At 43.6% G+C, this 19,962-nt stretch overlaps 1 protein-coding gene across 1 annotated transcript in view; it reads right to left on the reverse strand.

Annotated features, from left to right (window-relative positions):
• The window catches only part of LOC123771427 (WD repeat-containing protein 47), a 369,075-nt gene that overhangs the window by 39,043 nt on the left and 310,070 nt on the right, over positions 1 to 19,962 (reverse strand). Inside the window, exon 10 of the mRNA XM_045763929.2 lies at positions 4,296 to 4,466. Within this exon, the coding sequence (XP_045619885.1) occupies positions 4,296 to 4,466 (171 nt within the window). The remainder of the gene's footprint in view (positions 1 to 4,295; positions 4,467 to 19,962) is intronic.

A 19,962-nucleotide genomic window follows, 5' to 3' on the forward strand; every position in this document is an offset into this window, starting at 1 on the left:
CAGGAAAGATAGAATGCTTCCAACCACATGGGGGTATTTATAGGCCATTGCTCCCCATGCCTCTTTGAGGGAGCCAAGTTCTGGCTTGTGGTCCCCGGTAGGCCCACAGAACTCCACACACATGACTGATGTCAACTGGGCTGACATTAGCATATCAGCCTAGTAAGCTCCGGGGAGCCGAAGGGGCTCTCCCCAGAAAATATTTAAATTTTGTAAAAATAACTTAAAATGTTAAACAAATCTCAAACTTATTGGCTTCAATGTTGTGAAACTTGTCAAAATATTTTCAGAAATTGATTTTAGACGAATTTTAAAAAAACCAGCGTTGAATGTAATGAATCGCCATTTTCTGGGTGAGCCCCAGAGGCTCCCTGGAGCTTATTGGGCTAATGTACTTTATATTAGACTGGGACATTAGCTATGGAGTTCAGACCTACTAGGGACCAATGCCAGAACCTGGCCCCTTCAGAGAGGTTTCAGGGAGCAACGCTCCTGGAAAACCCCTTGTGATTGGGGGTTTTCCTTATTTGCCATCGACCGGGTTAGGCACCCAGAAAGGTAGGCATAACAAAACAAACCCCACATGGTAAAAAACTCAAACAAAAAACTGAAAAGAGGTAGAAACTCCCTACAATCCCAACAAGCAAACATCACACAGGGGCGTTAGAAAGAACTTTTTCAGTGTCAGAGCAGTTAACAGGTGGAATACACTAGGCAGTGATGTGGTGGAGGCTGACTCCATACACAGTTTTAAATGTAGATATGATAGAGCCCAGTAGGCTCAGGAATCTGTACACCAGTTGATTGATGGTTGAGAGGCGGGACCAAAGAGCCAAAGCTCAACCCCCGCAAGCACAATTAGGTGAGTACTCTTTACTGCTGCGCTGCTCGTCTGCGCAGCCCCCCCCCCCCCCCCTCCCCAAGAGGGGAAGGGGGGGCCCAGGACCTTGAGATTATTTCGGGGCTTAGCGTCCCCGCATCCCGGTCCTCGACCAGGCCTCCTTTTTTTAACACATCTATAGGAAGCAGCCTGTAGCAGTTGTCCATCTCCCAGGTACCTATTTACTACTAGGTGAACAGGTGCATCAGGGTGAAAGAAACTCTGCCCATTTGTTTCCTCCTCTGCCATGGATCAAACCCAGAACCTTAGGACTACGAATCCCGAGCACTGTCCTCCACTCAGCCGTCAAGGACGAGGTCATTTCAACCACACCCATGTGAAGCCACTCCAAGATAACCTAACAGAGGGACAGGGTAGAAGCCTGACCCACCAGACCCCCCCCACCAGAGGGAGGAAGAGTTACCCAACACAATCAAAGGCCGGACAAGACAACCTAAAACGCCCACGAGTGGTGGGACCAAGCGTGGGCAAAAAGAGCCAGCCTTTCCCCCATCACCCCCATCAACAGGGTGACCCACAAAAGGGCCGACGCAGTCACCGAGAATCCGAATTCAGCACAGAGCGAGCACCACGCCTACCAGACGAAGAAGGTCCCGGGAAAGATACCGGCTCAGAAACTGGCACCAACGGCCCATCTCGACCCGAAGAAGCCCAAGCCCTGGTGCGCCCACTCCGAGAGATCCTGGAATGATTAGCTCCCCCCCCCCCAACACCAGTAAGTCAAAAAGAGGGCGGCAAATGGCTGAAGCCGCCGACAAAAACTGTGCAACACAGTCCTCTGTGAATAAAGGAGGACAGAATGGCAACAAAGACTGAAAAGCCAGGGGCCCAAGCCGAATCCATAGACAGCAAGGACGGCTCGCCGACATGTGAGGGGAGAGGTGAAGAATAGAGAAACCGCCTCTCAGAGTCGCCTCTCTGCCATCTGTCCTCTGGCAGACGACACCTCAACAGCTGAAACCAGAACCCCAGCCGAAGGCTTCCCTCACTCAACACTCCCACATCCTTCGAAAGCCAATCTAAGGACAGCTCCAGAAAACCGAGTAAGTGCAAGCCTGAGGCAAATGACCACGAGTCCGCAGGTCATCAGCTGCCAAAGCAGCCGAAATAGTGGGAACCTGAGCATGCAATTGCACCAGACCCACATCACAAGAGCGCAGGGGCAAAGAGGCACTCATTGAGGAACTCAAGGGAGTCCCCCTACCCCCAAGAACACCTGCAATACCGAAGAAACCTCTCGCCACTCAAGCATGTGGGTACGACAAAACCTGCCCCAGGCTCTAAGAGAGCCTGGTGTGTGGCTTTTGTCTGCCCGCCAGTCTGCCAGCCAGGAAGACTCTGGAATCTCAAAATGCACCCAATATGGGGAAGAAGAACTGAACTTGAAGTAGGATCCATTAGAGGCGTAATCCGGGTCCCGTAGAAGGTAAGCACCAAGGGCCTCCCGAACCTCCACAGAAAAAAATCTGAGAGAAAGGAAACCTCCAGAAGAACGAGTTCGAGGAACCCAAAGGCATCCCAGAACGAACCCAACTTAAATTCATACGGAGAAGGAGGATACAAAAACCCCCGCCCCTGCAGCAATAACCCCTGCCTGGAAGGCACAAGGGCCCAAGCAGGGTCAAAAGGAGCCCAAGTGCTCCAGGTAGACTTTCCCCGACACAGGTCCTGGGGGCAGAGCCCACATCCTTACACCCTATACCCCCCATCCCCTGAAGAAAAGACGAAGTCCTGTGGAAAAGCTTCAAAGAATGGAGTCTGCTGGGGTGACCCCCAAAGCTTTGGTGAGGAAATTAGGCTTAACCTCCTCCACACCCGACTCGGAAGGGGCAGTCCCCGAAGCCACCCAAGTCTCATCCCGAGCTGAACCCCGCCCCCGACTCCGAAAGCCTCAGACGTTTGGGAGCTGGAAGCAGGGCCAATAATGACCACCAGGGAAGGAAGCAGGGACACGAACAGAACCAAGGGCGAAGCAAACAATGCCCCCAAATCCTGGTCCCTAAAACCCAAACGCGGCACCTCCGGGGCTTCCAACTGGGCAACCAACCTGGCCCATTGCAACAAAGAGAATCGAGAATGCAACGCAGCCACTGCCTGACCCCTGAGATCTCCAGACGAAGAATGAGTAAATTGGAGCACAAGCGGGGAACAAGTTCCGCAAGACTTGCGGAACTTGTGAACCCCTGAAGCCACACACACACACACACACACACACACACACACACACACACACACACACACACACACACACACACACACACACACAAAACAAAATCCGACTACCCAGCAAAACCCACTCCCCACCCGGGCAAGACAGAAAGCCCAAGACCCCCCCAAAAGGTGAAAACAACACCAAGCGATGAAGCACTCACTCAAATGGGAATGAGACCCCCAACATCCCAGGGAAGAGAACCCTGAAACACATGGGAAGTATTTACAGAAGGCCCCCCTATGAGCATGCAGCCCTGAGTACCAGAAACACCTGGCCACCTCACCATACACGCACAGCTGGTACAGCCACACAGGGCCAAATCCAGAACAAGAAAGCAAGGCCAGAGGTGACGTCTGATTGCCACGCACATCAGTCGAGAACTGAGGTGAGGAGCAGCTGGCTCGCCTAAGCTGGCTCCCCCTCCCTCTTTTTTTATGGGGGAGAGGTGCTAACGAGTGAGTGTGCTAGTTGGATGATGTTCTGCTTATTTGTTTTCTTTTGGGGGGAGTTATTTTGCCTTTTTCAGAAGTAGGTTGCAGTTTTAACTAGCTTTTAGAGGCCGGGCCGGCCGAGCGGATAGCACGCTGGGCATGTGATCCTGTGGTCCCGGGTTCGATCCCGGGCGCCGGCAAGAAACGATGGGCAGAGTTTCTTTCACCCTGATGTACCTGTTACCTAGCAGTAAATAGGTACCTGGGAGTTAGTCAGCTGTCACAGGTTGCTTCCTGGGGGTGGAGGCCTGGTCGAGGACCGGGCCGCGGGGACACTAAAAAGCCCCGAAATCAACTCAAGATAGCTTGTGGTTTGCTTCGTTTCGCCTATCTTTCTGGGTGCTTTTCCCAGTCAATGGCAAGTATGACATACTCTAAATGTACAGTGCTCATAGGCCATTGCTCCCTGCGCCTCTCTAAGGGGACCAGGTTCTGGCTCGTGGTTCCTGGTAGGCACAAGAACTCCCATGACTGATGACCCCAAACTAATATTGAACATGTCAGTTTGGAGAGCTTCAGGGAGCTGACAGGGCTCCCCACATAAAACTGAAAATATGTTATTAAATAACTATCAAAGGAGAATTATTTGGAAAGCTGGATTACTAATTGGATGTGGCACAATATGATTCAGATATTTCAGGTTACAGTGTATAATTTAAACTTTAGTAATTTTGAAGATGAAAGGACTCACCTGTGTGTCCTGAAAGAGCCTGGAATGGTGTACCAGTAGCACAGTCAGTAACATATATCTTGCAGTCACCGGCACCGCCAGATATCAGAAGAGATGACTTGTTGCTCGAGTCTTCAATGAAGCACATGTCTCTTACTGTTCCATCATGCATCGTCAGCTCAACCTCTTGGCCTACACAACAATTTCACATGTAAATACAGCATTACACAAACTCTTTTCTATTATTCCATATCTTATCTCCCCTTTTCTGAGAGATTCTTGCATCAGTGCTAACCCAAATGCTTCAGCAAGTCATCCATATAAATCACTAAGAATACAGGTATAATCACTAATTAAATTACATAGCAGGTCATAAGTGACATGTCTGGCAAGTCTTAACAAGATTTTAGTCTAAAATATAACTGTAAACCAGCATGGAAATAATTAAGAAGCTTATAAAACAGGAAAACATTATACAGCATTAAAGTGTTACACATTACTAATAAAATAATGGGGTAATTACTCTTCATAATAATTTCAGAGCAACAGTACAGTACTATCATTTACAATCTTATCTTCACACACCTGTCATCCTCAATACTTTCCTTGTCTGACGTACATATGTCAAGGGCAAAATCAGAATTGAAAAACTAAACTTGTAATGCAGAATTTCATACTATGTATGCACTTGTACAAAGTACTGTGTTTATACTGTATTAGCTATAGAGATGCAGTAAACATCTTACCTTCATGTCCTGATATGCATTATGAACTATATCGTCAACATGAAGCTAAAGTGTGTCTCGGATACTGTAAATCTTGCTATACAAACTGTTAATATTGCTATGATCAGGCAACATCAGAATGGACAGAGAAGGGTTGGCCATCTATATATTATTGGACTGTCAGAAAGCTTTCAACACAGTACACCATAACAAAATTAGTGCCAAAATTAGAGAAACAAGCAGGACTACAGTGAAGGTTTTACAGTGGATAAAGGAGTGCATAAGCCATAGTAGACAGACTAGAGAGTGGTGACACTTTACTAGTGAGGTCTCACTAGGACCTCTCTTGGTCCTGGTCACTGTTACCAGTGAGGTCCCACTAGGACCTCTCTTGTTCCTGGTCACTGTTACCAGTGAGGTCCCACTAGGACCTCTCTTGTTCCTGGTCACTGTTACCAGTGAGGTCCCACTAGGGCCTCTCTTGTTTCTGGTCACTGTTACCAGTGAGGTCCCACTAGGACCTCTCTTGGACCTGGTCAATGTTACCAGTGAGGTCCCACTAGGACCTCTCTTGGACCTGGTCAATGTTACCAGTGAGGTCCCACTAGGACCTCTCTTGGCCCTGGTCAATGTAAATGATCTCCCACAGAGGGCAGACACCTCCCTCTCAATACAAATTATGAGGATAAGATGGACTACAAGATACCACACAAGGACTTGGATAAATTGAATAAAAATGGTCCAACAAATTACTTGTTGGCCTGTCCCAACTGTGGGAATTTTCCCATGTCACTTATAAATTCCTGAATACAATATGCAAAATAAAATTATTGCTGTTTTGTATTAATCAAATATTAATCAAATTAAATTCGTTAATCTTGTAAAGGATGGCGTACCTGACTAATTCATTACAGAAAGAGATTATACTGCCACGTTGCTGAAATTAATTTTACACTCAAATAGTATTAATCAATTTAATACTAAACCCAACAGTCTGATGACAAACTAATAAATGCACTTCCCTAAATTAAACAAAATTATCAGTTATTAAATGAATTAGAATAAACTCCCCCTTCCGATTACTAATAAAAACGTATTAAGGGAGGCGTTACTGGTGTGGGGACCGAGGACGCCATTATAATTGTTGTAACTAGAGAGCCAGCACAAGCAAAACCCGCTCATAATACACAGTGTACCGCTGGTATTAGAAGTAAATACCTATGAAATTGAATGTCTTCGACCACAACATCATCAGGAAAGTGCTTGCTATATCTGCCTTCTCCTTTATGTACCCATTTGGCCATTTAGTAAATGTTATAAAGGATGGGAGTCATGCTGCCTAACCACCTATCTCTCCGGGATGAATGTTAATTATAACTCGAGTAGACTGAGTTATTTAACATGCAATAATAATAATAATAATAATAATAATAATAATAATAATAATACATTGTGCTAGGCTGTACAGTATTGTAACCTTATAAAATAAAATCCAAATAAAAATATATTGCACTCTGTCCTATTGCACATTATATATTCTAGAATCTAGTGCCAACCCATAATAGGGTAGAATATAGAGTGGAACCTCGTTTTTTGTATGGCCATGTTTTCAAATTTTTCAGCACTCGAGTTCAATTTTTTTTTTAAATTTGATTCAGTACTCGTTGTTTGCCGCAGTGTTCGGAGTTTGTTTATACACGTACGGGTCCATCGCGCCTCACTTTACCAGCGTCCTACCGAGGTGACAAATCATGCTTGAATTCTTTGTGAAGAATTTCATTGTTTTTGGTCTATTTAGTTTCTGAACATAAAATTAATTATTATATATCACACCATGGGTCCCAAGAAAGTCAGTGGTAAAGCTCAACCTAAGAAAATAGTTGTAAGGATGATGTAGAGGAAAAAACAAGAGATCATTCATAGTGAGACAATGTGATGTCTCACTACAGACAAGTGTTAAAATGTAGAGAAAAACAAGTGTCTATAGACAGATTCTTAATAAGACAAGAAAGCAGTGAGCCACAACCAGGTCCTAGTGGTATGGCTGTAAAACGTAAGAGAGAGAGTACCCCAGAAATGTCATCACTGCCTGATGTTATAATGGAAGGGGACTCCCCCTTCCAAACACTAACACCTCTCTTCCCCCCCTTCCTCACTGTCTTCCATACGCCAACAAGAGTCCTCCATAAAGGTAAGGTAATTATGAGTAGTTTTCTGTATAAAATATATTTTTTAGTTAATATTTTTGTGGGTGAGGAACGGATTAATTCAATTTACATTATTTCTTATGGTAAATTTCGTTTCGCTTTTCGAACCGTCTCTAGGAACAGACTGAATTCGAAAACGGAGGTACTGTACCACTGTATTACCATTGGCTAGTGTTGAATTAAATAGTGAACATCCTAGTTCCATTTAATTACTGTGCCAACCCACATTAGGGTAGGATATATTACCACTGACTTAATTAAATAGTGAACAACCTAACCCCATTTAATTAATGTGCAGACCCTAATTAGGGTGGGCCTATTAACAAAAGTTGTATTGTACCCAAAATTATACTACTGTACACATACACCTACATCCTACAAGAGGTAGGATCATAGCCTAGTGACTGAAAATTAATCACCCTAGGCAACTACTATAACTTGCTCAGTAATTATGAACAAATACCCCAGTTATTTCCATTTAGAAAATCATAGGACCAACAAAACTAAATCAAGCAGCAAGTACAACAGACGAAATGTTTATTACCAGTACGTTGTTCCACAAATCATACGCGAGTTACAAAAGACCTGTGATGAAGCAGCTGAACAAGACTGAGCAGTTTGCCGAGTCCTCAAATGTGACTCCCAAATTACTAGAAAGCCACATAGAGGTGGCCAAACAAAAATACAAAGGCTGCTGAGGCAATGAACTATCATGTTTAAAGCCTCTACCAACAAAATAATCCAGACAGACTAGACACCTTCCTCACCAAAACGGCACAATTTGAGGAGATCCAAGATCGTCTAGATTTATACAACTATTAGAACAATTAAATATAAACTCTGTCTCTCAAAATGCTCTAACCACAAATGGAGCAAATACATTTAACCCCATCAATAAAGTTCGTCTACCTCCCATTGATTTGCCAGAATTTCATGGCAGGAACAATGAAAACTTTAAATGTTACTGAAACTGATTCATTAGTTAACTCTCAAGGTTCCATTAACACAGCAAAAAAACTCCTTTATTTGCGAAGTACTTTGAGGGGAGAAGCGAAGGCAGTTATTGACCATCTGCTTCCCACCAATGACGACTACAATACTACGTACATGTGTTACAGTACAAGTCAACTATTTTAACAATGAGATTGCTATAGCCAATCTCTACTATAAACAGAGAGCTATACCAACACCAGATACAACACCTGAGGCTATACAAGACTCCAAGTGGAGTCTCTAGTCAATGCTCTCGCTGCTTAGGCTGATGTGTCTCGAGCAGAATGGGTGTTGAATTTAGAGATTCAGAGAAAATTCCTGAAAGAGATCTTAGCATCTCTCTGCTCTCACTATATATGATAAAGGAAATATATGATAAAGGCACAACAAAATTTATACCAAAACAGAGAAGCAGAACTAGGAAACAGGATTGGTTTAACAGAAAGTGCGAGAGGGCCAGAGACCAAAGGACACAAAAATGGAGTCAATACAGGAAGAGGCCGAACCCTCAAACATACCAGCGATACAAAGATGCGAGAAACAACTACACGGCAGTGAGGAGAGAGGCAGAAAGAAATTTTGAAAAAGGAATTGCAGACAAATGTAAAACAGAACCAGGTCTATTCTATAAATTCATAAACAACAAATTGCAGGTAAAGCATAATATTCAGAGGTTGAAAATGGGAAATAGATTCACGGAAAATGAAAAGGAAATGTGTGAAACACTAAACGAAAAGTTCCAAAGTGTGTTTGTACAAAATGAAATCTTCAGGGAACCAGATACAATAAGAATTTCAGAGAACAACATAGATGCTCAAAATGAAAAATGATGAAAAATGCTCAAGGAGCTAAATAAGAACAAAGCAGTTGGTCCAGATGGAGTTTCACCATGGGTTCTGAGATAATGTGCACCTGAGCTCAGCATTCCTCTTCAACTGATTTTTCAGGCATCCCTGTATACAGGAGTTGTAGCTGATGTGTGGAAAAAGGCTAACATAGTTCCAATCTACAAAAGTGGAAGTAGGGAAGACCCCCTTAATGACCGGTATCATTGACAAGTGTAATAGTCAAAATATTGGAAAAAATAATTAAAACTAAATGGGTAGAACACCTGGAGAGAAATGATATAATATCAGACAGACAGTATGGTTTTCGATCTGGAAGATCCTGTGTATCAAATTTACTCAGTTTCTATGATCGAGCAACAGAGATATTACAGGAAAGAGATGGTTGGGTTGACTGCATCTATCTGGACCTAAAAAAAGGCTTTCGACAGAGTTCCACATAAGAGGTTGTTCTGGAAACTGGAAAATATTGGAGGAGTGACAGGTACGCTTCTAACATGGATGAAAAATTTTCTGACTGATAGAAAAATGAGGGCAGTAATCAGAGGCAATGTATCGGACTGGAGAAATGTCACAAGTGGAGTACCACAGGGTTCAGTTCTTGCACCGGTGATGTTTATTGTCTACATAAATGATCTACCAGTTGGTATACAGAATTATATGAACGTGTTTGCTGTTGATGCTAAGATAATAGGAAGGATAAGAAACTTAGATGATTGTCATGCCCTTCAAGAAGACCTGGACAAAATAAGTACATGGAGCGCCACTTGGCAAATGGAATTTAATGTTAATAAATGCCATGTTATGGAATGTGGAATAGGAGAACATAGACCTCACACAACCTATATATTATGTGAGAAATCTTTAAAGAATTCTGATAAAGAAAGAGATCTAGGGGTGGTTCTAGATAGAAAACTATCACCTGAGGACCACATAAAGAATATTGTGCAAGGAGCCTATGCCACGCTTTCTAACTTCAGAATTGCTTTTAAATACATGGATGGCGATATACTAAAGAAATTGTTCACGATTTTTGTTAGGCCAAAGCTAGAATATGCAGCAGTTGTGTGGTGCCCATATCTTAAGAAGCACATCAACAAACTGGAAAAGGTGCAAAGACATGCTGCTAAGTAGCTCGCAGAACTGAAGGGCAAGAGCTACGAGGAGAGGTTAGAGGCATTAAATATGCCAAAACTAGAGGACAGAAGGAAAAGAGGTGATATGATCACTACATACAAAATAGTAACAGGAATTGATAAAATCGATAGGGAAGATTTCCTGAGACCTGGAACTTTAAGAACAAGAGGTCATAGATATAAACAAGCTAAACACAGATGCCGAAGAAATATAAGAAAATTCACTTTCGCAAACAGAGTGGTAGATGGTTGGAACAAGTTAGGGGAGAAGGTGGTGGAGGCCAAGACCGTCAGTAGTTTCAAAGCGTTATATGACAAAGAGTGCTGGGAAGACGGGACACCACGAGCGTAGCTCTCATCCTGTAACTACACTTAGGTAATTACTATTGAACAGAAATCCTCACACTGGATGAAATCTTTGAAGGGTTGAGGATGATTGTGAATAGAATGAGCACATGAGAAAATAGTACCAACACCAAATTCTTCAACTGACAAGTCTAAAATGAGTCAGTGGAGAACACAGGTGCAGGACTAACAATAAAGCAACAGGTACACCAAGTATTCCTAACAAATCTAACCTAAGTACTTCCATGCCAAAGTGGAAATCTGACAGTGTAGGCACATACACAATGGGTCCCTCGAAGCCTACAGTTACTGTGTCATCCAAAGCGGTGACTCCAAAAGGTGCTGTAGGCGGGAGGACATGTTTGTTCTGCCAAGAACATTCAATGTACCACTGCACCAATTATCCTGATCGTGTCACCCATGTCAAGGGACTCAAGGAGTTGCAAATTTTCAATGTGTATATTATTTGATCTCTCTCTCGTCTCCTTTCTAGGGAGTACATTTGGAGAGCTTTGATAGTATCCCAATAGTTTAGGTGCTTTATCGTGTATATGTATGCCGCATACAGTATGTTCTCTGTACTGTATTCACTATTTCAGCAATCTCTCTTGCTCTGAAGGGGAAAGTGAGTACTGAGCAGTACTCAAGATGGGACAGACAGCACAAGTGATTTGAATAGTAAAACCATTTTGATGGAACTGAAAGTTCTCATAATCCACCCTATAATTTTTCTGGCTGACGCAAAATTTGCTTGGTTATGCTCCCTAAACATTAGGTCGTCAGACATCATTATTTCCAAATCCCAGAAAACATGCCACCCAAAATGTGGCAGATGATCTTCAATTAATGCCTGTAATTGTAACTGTAAAGCCATACTCCCAGTAAGTATAATCCCTGGGCGTATGTTGAACAACCGTGGACCTCTGATGTTTATGTTTATACAGTGTTCTGTGATTGTGCCTATGGCACCCCTGCTCTTCACCAGTTTTAATTTGCATTTCATTCCATTTCGTTTACTCCAGTATGTTGTTATTTTGTGTTGTAGATTTTAACAAGATTTGACTGAGGTATATGAGTTGGATAAAGACCTAAACTGTATACATTGATGACAGAACAGGATAGGGGCCCGAAACATTCACAAGATACCTAAGCGGCCAGGACGTTGTTCGACCTCCAAAACCCTCGCACCCGAATGTCGAAGACATATTACTGGAGTAAAGACAGCATACTTTCGTACATCATGGGCATCAGGGTAGACCGCAGGCTGGCTAGACTTGATGACACTACGGATAACTTGAGACACACGAGCCTTGGAACAGGGAACAAGGGAAACCGGATCCACCCAGAGTGTGTCTTATCACTGAACCAGTGGCTCACAGGTAGAACGCAAAGCCGCCACCGGGCATAACACATGATGCACCTCCAGCCAAACTAACCAAGATCAACAACCAACAGATTCCTTCAGAAATCAGCCTTTTCATTCTTCCCAGAAAAGAAGGAGAAGGCTGCAAACGAACAAAACGATCCCCAGGGCCAAAAGAACAAAACCCCCGGCTCGACGTACAATGGGAGACGCCGAGACCACACCAATGTGAAGAGGTCCACCTCTGGGAGCCTGTACGTCTCACAAAGCCAAAGGAAAGAGCCAGCGTCAACCGTCAACTCCGTGGAAAGGGGAATAAAGTGCGATAGGCTGTCTGCCGGGATGTTGGATGCTCGCTGAATGTGAATGACATGGAGAGTTAGACCCCGAGAACTCAGCAGAAGAGCTACTTGAAGCGAACAGCCCCAAAGAGCCACAGACTGCAGAGATCCCCCCTCAACTCCCTGGTTGAGACAATGAACCACAAGGGAGCAGTCCAAATGGAGCCAGATCACAGAGCCCCAAGGAAGCTGAATCTGCTGCAGTGCCTGCCACACAGCCATAAACTCCTGCACAGTGCTGTGAGCCCAACAGAAGGATGGCAGCCACTGTCCTTAGCCAGCCTGTGGACCACTGATCACAAATCCCCAGCAAAGAGACGAGGGGTCTGTGAGCACATCGAGGGAGGGAAGGCGCCCTGGCACCAAACCCCGAAAAACCCGAAGTGGAAGCCGGAGATGCAGCAACCGAAGTAAGGACCCAGGGAGAAGAACCCAATGGCCACAAGAGTTATGAAAGGGGCTGCTCCGAAGATACCAGAACAGCCTCTGAAGCCAATTTCTGCCCAGCAGGTAAGCCAGCAAGGCAAAGTTCAAGCTCCCTCACAACTGTTCGAGCAACTGCTGAGTGACACAGGTCCCCCCTTAAAAACAGCTAAAAGTGGGACTGCAACCGGAACATCACCGCAGGAGGGAGAGAGACGAGCAGGATAAAGACCTACACTGTGTACATCAATGATATACAAGCAGGATAAGGATCAACACTGTTTACAGTGATGATGTAATAGCAGGATAAAGACCTACACTGTGTACATTGATGACATATGAACAAGATGAAGACCTACCATGTGTTAATTAATGATATAAGTGCAGGATAAGGACTTACACTCTGTATGTTGATGACACAAGAAGAGGATAAGTACCTACACTATGTACATTGATGATATAAGAGCAGGATAATATTGACAACGCAAAATGTCAGCATTATGCGTTGACAATTTAAGAGCAAGAACCTACACTGTGCATGTTGATGTTATAAGTGCAGGATAAGGACTTGAACTATGTATGTTGATATATGAGCAGGAGTTATATCATTTGGACTTACACTGTGCAAGTTCAGACTACAATCTTGAGATTATCTTGAGATGATTTCGGGGCTTTAGTGTCCCTGCGGCCTGGTCCTCGACCAGGCCTCCACCCCCAGGAAGCAGCCCGTGACAGCTGACTAACACCCAGGTACCTATTTTACTGCTAGGTAACAGGGGCATAGGGTGAAAGAAGCTCTGCCCATTGTTTCTTGCCGGCGCCCAGGATCGAACCCTGGACCACAGGATCACAAGTCCAGTGTGCTGTCCGCTTGGCCGACCGACTCCCTGACCGGTCGGCTGACCGGCACAATAGCACGATAAGTTTCCATAAGGTTATGATAAACAATGAACTTCACAACCCAGGACAACATGGATTTAGAATGGAAAGATCCTGTCTCACAGTAACTCAACCACTATGACAAAATTACAGAAGCTTTAGAAGAAAAGCAAAATGCAGATGCTGAATACACAGAATTTGCAAAGGCATTCAACAAATGTGATCATGGAGTGATAGCCCATAAAATGAGATCAATAGGAATAACGGGTAAAGTGGGGTGGTGGATTTTCAACTTTGTCAAACAAAATGCAGAGAGAGAGAGAGAGAGACGGTCAATCAAATAAGATCAAGCCCAAGTGCAGTGAAAAGCTTTCTCTCAGGATACAGTCCTTGCACTGCTACTATTTCTCATTCTTATCTCGGAAATGGACAAAAATTACTAGTCAAAGCTTCATATCATCCTTTGCAGTTGATACAAAATCAGCATGAAAATTGCCTCTTTAGAAGACACTGAAAAACTAAAGGTAGATATTATTAAAGTCTTTGATTGGGCAACTGAAAATAACATGATGTTTAACTATGGTACTAAGGTATGGTGGAAACGAGGAACTTAAAAAAAAACACAGGGTACAGGACACAATCAGACCTACTCATAAAAGGAAAGCAACATGTAAAAGATCTGGGAATTATGATACCTGACAACCCTGACATTAACAAAAACCTCCAGCTTCAGTGAAAACCGCCAACATGATATACAAGGTTAAGGTCAGACTTTGAGAAGACTAGCCACTCCTGCGACGGCAGATATTGCAGAAAATATCACAGATCTCAGCAGTCACCCCAGTGGACATCAAGACTGATGGAGATGGAGCTGTACTCCTATTCACCAGCACAGAAGCTCTGGAAAAGCTCATCACCGCACAGCATTTGACTTCCCTACGAGAAGAGGGCATCATCCTTACCCCTCCACCACAGTATACCGCCTTCCGGTCCATCATCGCCAGGATACTCAGCTCCTACATAACTTCCCTGGAGAACGAACTCATGAAGAGCATCAACAATGAAAATGCGGCCATGGCGGAAATTGTGACACACCTAATAACAAACGAAGATTGACTGACGCTACTGAAGGTGACTCACTCTATGGCTGCTGCTGTCACTTTCGCTATAGAAAATGGATTCCGATGCCAAGTCATCTCCATTACCCCTGACCTAGTGCAGAGAGAATGCTTCTTCCAGCTGTGCTAGTGGTCCCGCTGCTACAAGCGTGACCACTTTACTAAGAAATGTCAGCAGACCACTGACAGATGCAGCTTATGCGTGAGGGAGCACACCTACAAAACCTGCACATAGACTGCACGACAGTGCATCAACTATGGGTAAGCCCACACTACCATTTCACATGAATGCCAAGTCAGAAAGCTGAAATGAAAAAGATGGCACATGCCAGACCTACCCCTACACGCCAAGCCAAGACATTTAATATACAGTCAACGGAGTTTCCTGCACTGCCAGGGACAGTAAACACCACGTCACAACCTACCTCTCCCTTGAGCAACCTACAGAAAACTGTACAGGTGCCTCTACTGCAGACTCCACCGCCAACCATAATGGCAAGCATTCTACCTGCTCTCATCCGACTAAACGAAAGGACCGCTGGCCCTAACAGCCACAGATTTGTGGTTACACTCAATACACTACTAGATGCCAACGGCCTCCTGAACATGGTGGTTCCTTACACACTCCTAACGGCAAAACACCGTTATTACCACTACCATCAAGGCGACTTCAAATGCAGCCACTCAGACGGACAACCCAGCAGCGGACCTTGCAACCGACCCTATACCGGAGGTGGACCTTAGGCTGGATGCCTCCCACACTTCAGCCAACACTGGAGCTTCAAAAAACAATGACGCCATCATGCCCGAGCACTCTCACCAATGGTTGGCCCCTGCTTCTTACTCTACACATACGACCCAAGTCAACACCATTTGATGGTGAAAGCAAGATGAGACTTGGCCCATCACTGCAACAAGACTATCGATGAAAAAGACACTGCAATACCCAGACCCCATGTAAGTCGATGCTAAAACCATGCAGTACTGCATCGACCTCTCAATACTACACAAGGAATACTACGACCCCAATTACTACAAGACCTACCCTAAAGGACAGCCAGAACTTTATGACCTGGTCGACAGCACGACAAAAAAGAAACACCGAATTATGCTGAGGATAGCAGACGAAACATGTCGCATCTATCCATAAGCCACCTGCCTGAACAGCCAAGCCTCCTACAGGACGTAAACTGCGAGCAACCATGAAGACCCCATTCATCCACAGATCTTTAGTATCAGCTACCAACCCATCCTCCTGTTTAGATAGTACCTATTGAACTAGAACTAGTTTTAGTTTTAGTCCTATGCAAAATCAAGATCAAAAACCACATCTAGTATCGGGCCCCTGCGAAAGGGAGATGGAACTTTCACCGATGACAACAAAGAAATGAGCGCATTACTGAGGAAGCAGTACGACTCTGTTTTCAGCGAGCCATTAAATGCACTAAAGATTGATAACCCAAATGAATTTTTCATGGATATGATACCAACATCAAATCATATATCAGACGTCGCCCTATCCCCACTAGATTTTGAAGAAGCCATAAACAGTATGCCTATGCACTCTGCACCAGGCCCGGATTCTTGGAACTCCATATTCATCAAGAACTGTAAAAAAAACACTATCGCAGGCCCTTCACATTCTGTGGAGACAAAGCCTAGATACTGGCGTTATCCCTGACATACTAAAAACAGCAGATAGCACCACTCCATAAAGGAGGAAATAAGGCAGAGGCAAAAAATTACAGACCGATAGCACTAACATTGCACATCATAAAAATTTTTGAGAGAGTGCTAAGAAGTAAGATCACAAAATACATGGAATCACAGCATCTCCATAACCCCGGACAACATGGTTTCAGAACAGGGCGCTCTTGCCTGTCGCAGTTGCTGGACCACTATGATATGGCATTAGATGCTATGGAAGACAAACAAAACGCTGATGTAATTTACACAATTTCGCAAAAGCTTTTGATAAATATGACCATGGTATTATTGCACATAAAATGCGTTCAAAAGGAATTACCGGGAAAATAGGCAGATGGATCTACAATTTCCTAACAGAACCCAATGTGTAATAGCCAACAAAATAAAATCCAGCCCATCAACCGTGAAGAGCTCAGTCCCCCAGGGTACTGTGCTTGCTCCAGTACTTTTTCTCATCCTCATATCGGACATAGACCAGAACACAACCTATAGCACTGTATCATCCTTTGCAGATGACACTAGGATTTTCATGAGAGTTGGCAACATAGAGGACACGGCAAACCTCCAACCAGATGTAGATCAGGTCTTTCTATGGGCTACAGAAAATAATATGGTGTTTAACGAGGATAAGTTCCAGCTCATGCGCTACGGAAAAATTTAAAATATAAAAACAGAAACCACATACAAAACTCAGGCAAATCATAACATAGAACGAAAAGACAATGTAAAGGATCTGGGTGTACTCATGTCGGAAGACCTTACCTTTAAAGAACACAATAAAGTAGCCGTCACAACTGCAAGAAAAATGACAGGTTGGATAACAAGAACTTTTCACACTAGAGATGCTATACCGATGATGATACTTTTCAAAACGCTTGTGCTCTCTAGAGTGGAGTACTGCTGCACAATGACAGCCCCTTTCAAAGCTGGAGAAATTGCTGACCTAGAGAGCATGCAGAGATCCTTTACTGCTAGAATCCACTCAGTAAAACATCTAAATTACTGGGACCGACTAAAGAGCCTAAATCTGTACTCCCTTGAGCGCAGGCGGGAGAGATACATAATAATTTACTCGTGGAAAATAATTGAGGGGCTGGTCCCAAACCTGCACACAGAAATAACACCACATGAGACCAGAAAACATGGCAGGATGTGCAGAATACCCCCGTTGAAAAGCAGAGGTGCAACAGGTACTCTGAGAGAGAACTCTATCAACATCAGAGGCCCGAGACTGTTCAACACGCTTCCACTACACATAAGGGGCATAACTGGCAAACCCCTCACAGTGTTCAAGAGAGAACTGGATAAGCACCTCCAAAGGATACCTGATCAACCAGGCTGTGACTCATACGTCAGGCTGCGAGCAGCCGCGTCTAACAGCCTGGTTGATCAGTCCAGCAACCAGGAGGCCTGGTCGACGACCGGGCAACAAAATCATTAAAGGAAGAGGGTGTAAAGAACAAAGGGAAGGGGAACATGTTCCTGAAAATAGTACATACCAACAAAGATGGAGGGAGATCGAAAATATTGGAGTTAAAGGATATAATTAAGCTCAAAGTCCCAGATATTGTCGCATTAACAAAGACAGAACTTGAAGAAAATATTTTAAATGAAGTCGTATTCTCAAGGAGCTACTCAGTTTGGAGACGTGACAGGAAAACTAGAAAGGGAGGAGTGGTTGTGCTGGTGAAAGAACACCTGAAGGTAAGAGTGTTAATAATTGAAAACCCTCGAGATATTGACATAATGGCATTGCAGATCTGGAATCAAGATGATAAGCTGATAATTTTTATGCTTACAGCCCACCAGCAAGCAACACATGGACAAAGGAAGAACTGGATGACAAACAAGAGGGCTTCATAATGGTCATGAGAGATATTATGGTAAGAGCTGACAAAGATAAATCCCGATTGTTGGTACTGGGGGACTTCAACTTTAAGGCAATAGACTGGGAGGCCTACGAGGCAAGAACAGAGGACATTTGGACAGGCAGATTTGTAAACCTCATCTTGGAGACATTTATGTATCAACACATCAAGCAGGCCACAAGAATGAGGGAAGGGGATGTTCTGGCAATACTGGATCTAATGTTTACCAGGAAAGAAGAGGTATTTGACATCCAGTACCTCCCTCCCTTGGGAAAGAGTGATCATGCACATAGAAATGTTTAAAACATCTAAATTATTGGGACCGTCTCAAAGCTCTCAAAATGTACTCTTTGGAAAAAAGAGATGAGAAAGGTATCAAATAATATATACATGAAAGATACTGTAAGGCAAAGTCCCAAATATGCACAGTAGAATAACAACATACTGGAGCAAAACATAAGAACATAAGAATAAAGGTAACTGCAGAAGGCTTATTGACCCTTACAAGGCAGCTCCTATCTATAACCACCCAATCCCACTCATATACATGTCCAACCCACGCTTGAAACAATCGAGGGACCCCATCTCCTCCACGTTACGCGGTAATTGGTTCCACAAATCAACAACCCTGTTACTGAACCAGTATTTACCCAAGTCTTTCCTAAATCTAAACTTATCCAATTTATACCCATTGTTTCATGTTCTGTCTTGTGTCGATACTTTACCCTATTAAGTAAATTATTATTTACCCTATTACCCTTTACCCAATACCCTATTAATATCTCCTATGTTATGTCCATTCATCCACTTGTAAACCTCTATCATGTCACCCCTAACTCTTCGCCTTTCCAGTGAATGCAATTTCAGCTTTGTTAATCTTTCTTCATAAGAAAGATTTCTAATTTGGGGAACTAACTTAGTCATCTTACGCTGGACACGTTCAAGTGAATTTATATCCATTCTATAGTACGGCGACCAAAACTGAACTGCATAATCTAAATGGGGCCTAACCAGAGCAAGATATAGCTGAAGAACCACACCAGGTGTCTTGTTACTAATGCTTCGATTAATAAATCCCAGTGTCCTATTTGCCTTATTACAAACATTTATGCATTGACCCTTTTGTTTTAAATTCTTACTAATCATAACTCAAAGATCCCTTTTGCAATCCGACTTCGCAATCTCAACACCATCTAGCTCATATCTTGTAACTCTATCATCATTAAAGCCTCAGAACTTTATATTTATCAGCATTAAACTGCATCTGCCAATCTTTTGACCATTTCAAAACCCTATTTAGATAAAAAAAAAAAAAAAGATATAGTAGAAGGAAATGCAGAATAGAACCAGTGAGGAGTAGGGTGCCATAGGTACAATCAGAGAAAACTGTCTGAACATCAGAGGTCCTCAGCTATTTAATATCCTACCAGCAAGCATTAGAAATATTGCCAGAACCAAAATGTATTGAAGATGTATTAAAGAGACACTTAGACGAGTTCTCGCAAGAAGTGCTGGACCAACCAGGCTGTAGTGGATATGTGGGCCTGCGGGCCACTCCAAGCAACAGCCTGTTGGACCAAGTTATTTCACAAGTCGAGAATGGCATCAGGCCGGGCTAAGGGAGTTGAACTCCCGAAATCCTCTCCATATAAGACGTTAAACTAATTTCAGATTACAATAGCAATATAAGAAGTTACAACATAAGTTCAGACTACAATACCAATACAAGGAGCTGTGC

The sequence above is a fragment of the Procambarus clarkii genome, chromosome 76 (genome assembly GCF_040958095.1).
Source record: "Procambarus clarkii isolate CNS0578487 chromosome 76, FALCON_Pclarkii_2.0, whole genome shotgun sequence".
Taxonomy (NCBI): Eukaryota; Metazoa; Arthropoda; class Malacostraca; order Decapoda; family Cambaridae; genus Procambarus; species Procambarus clarkii.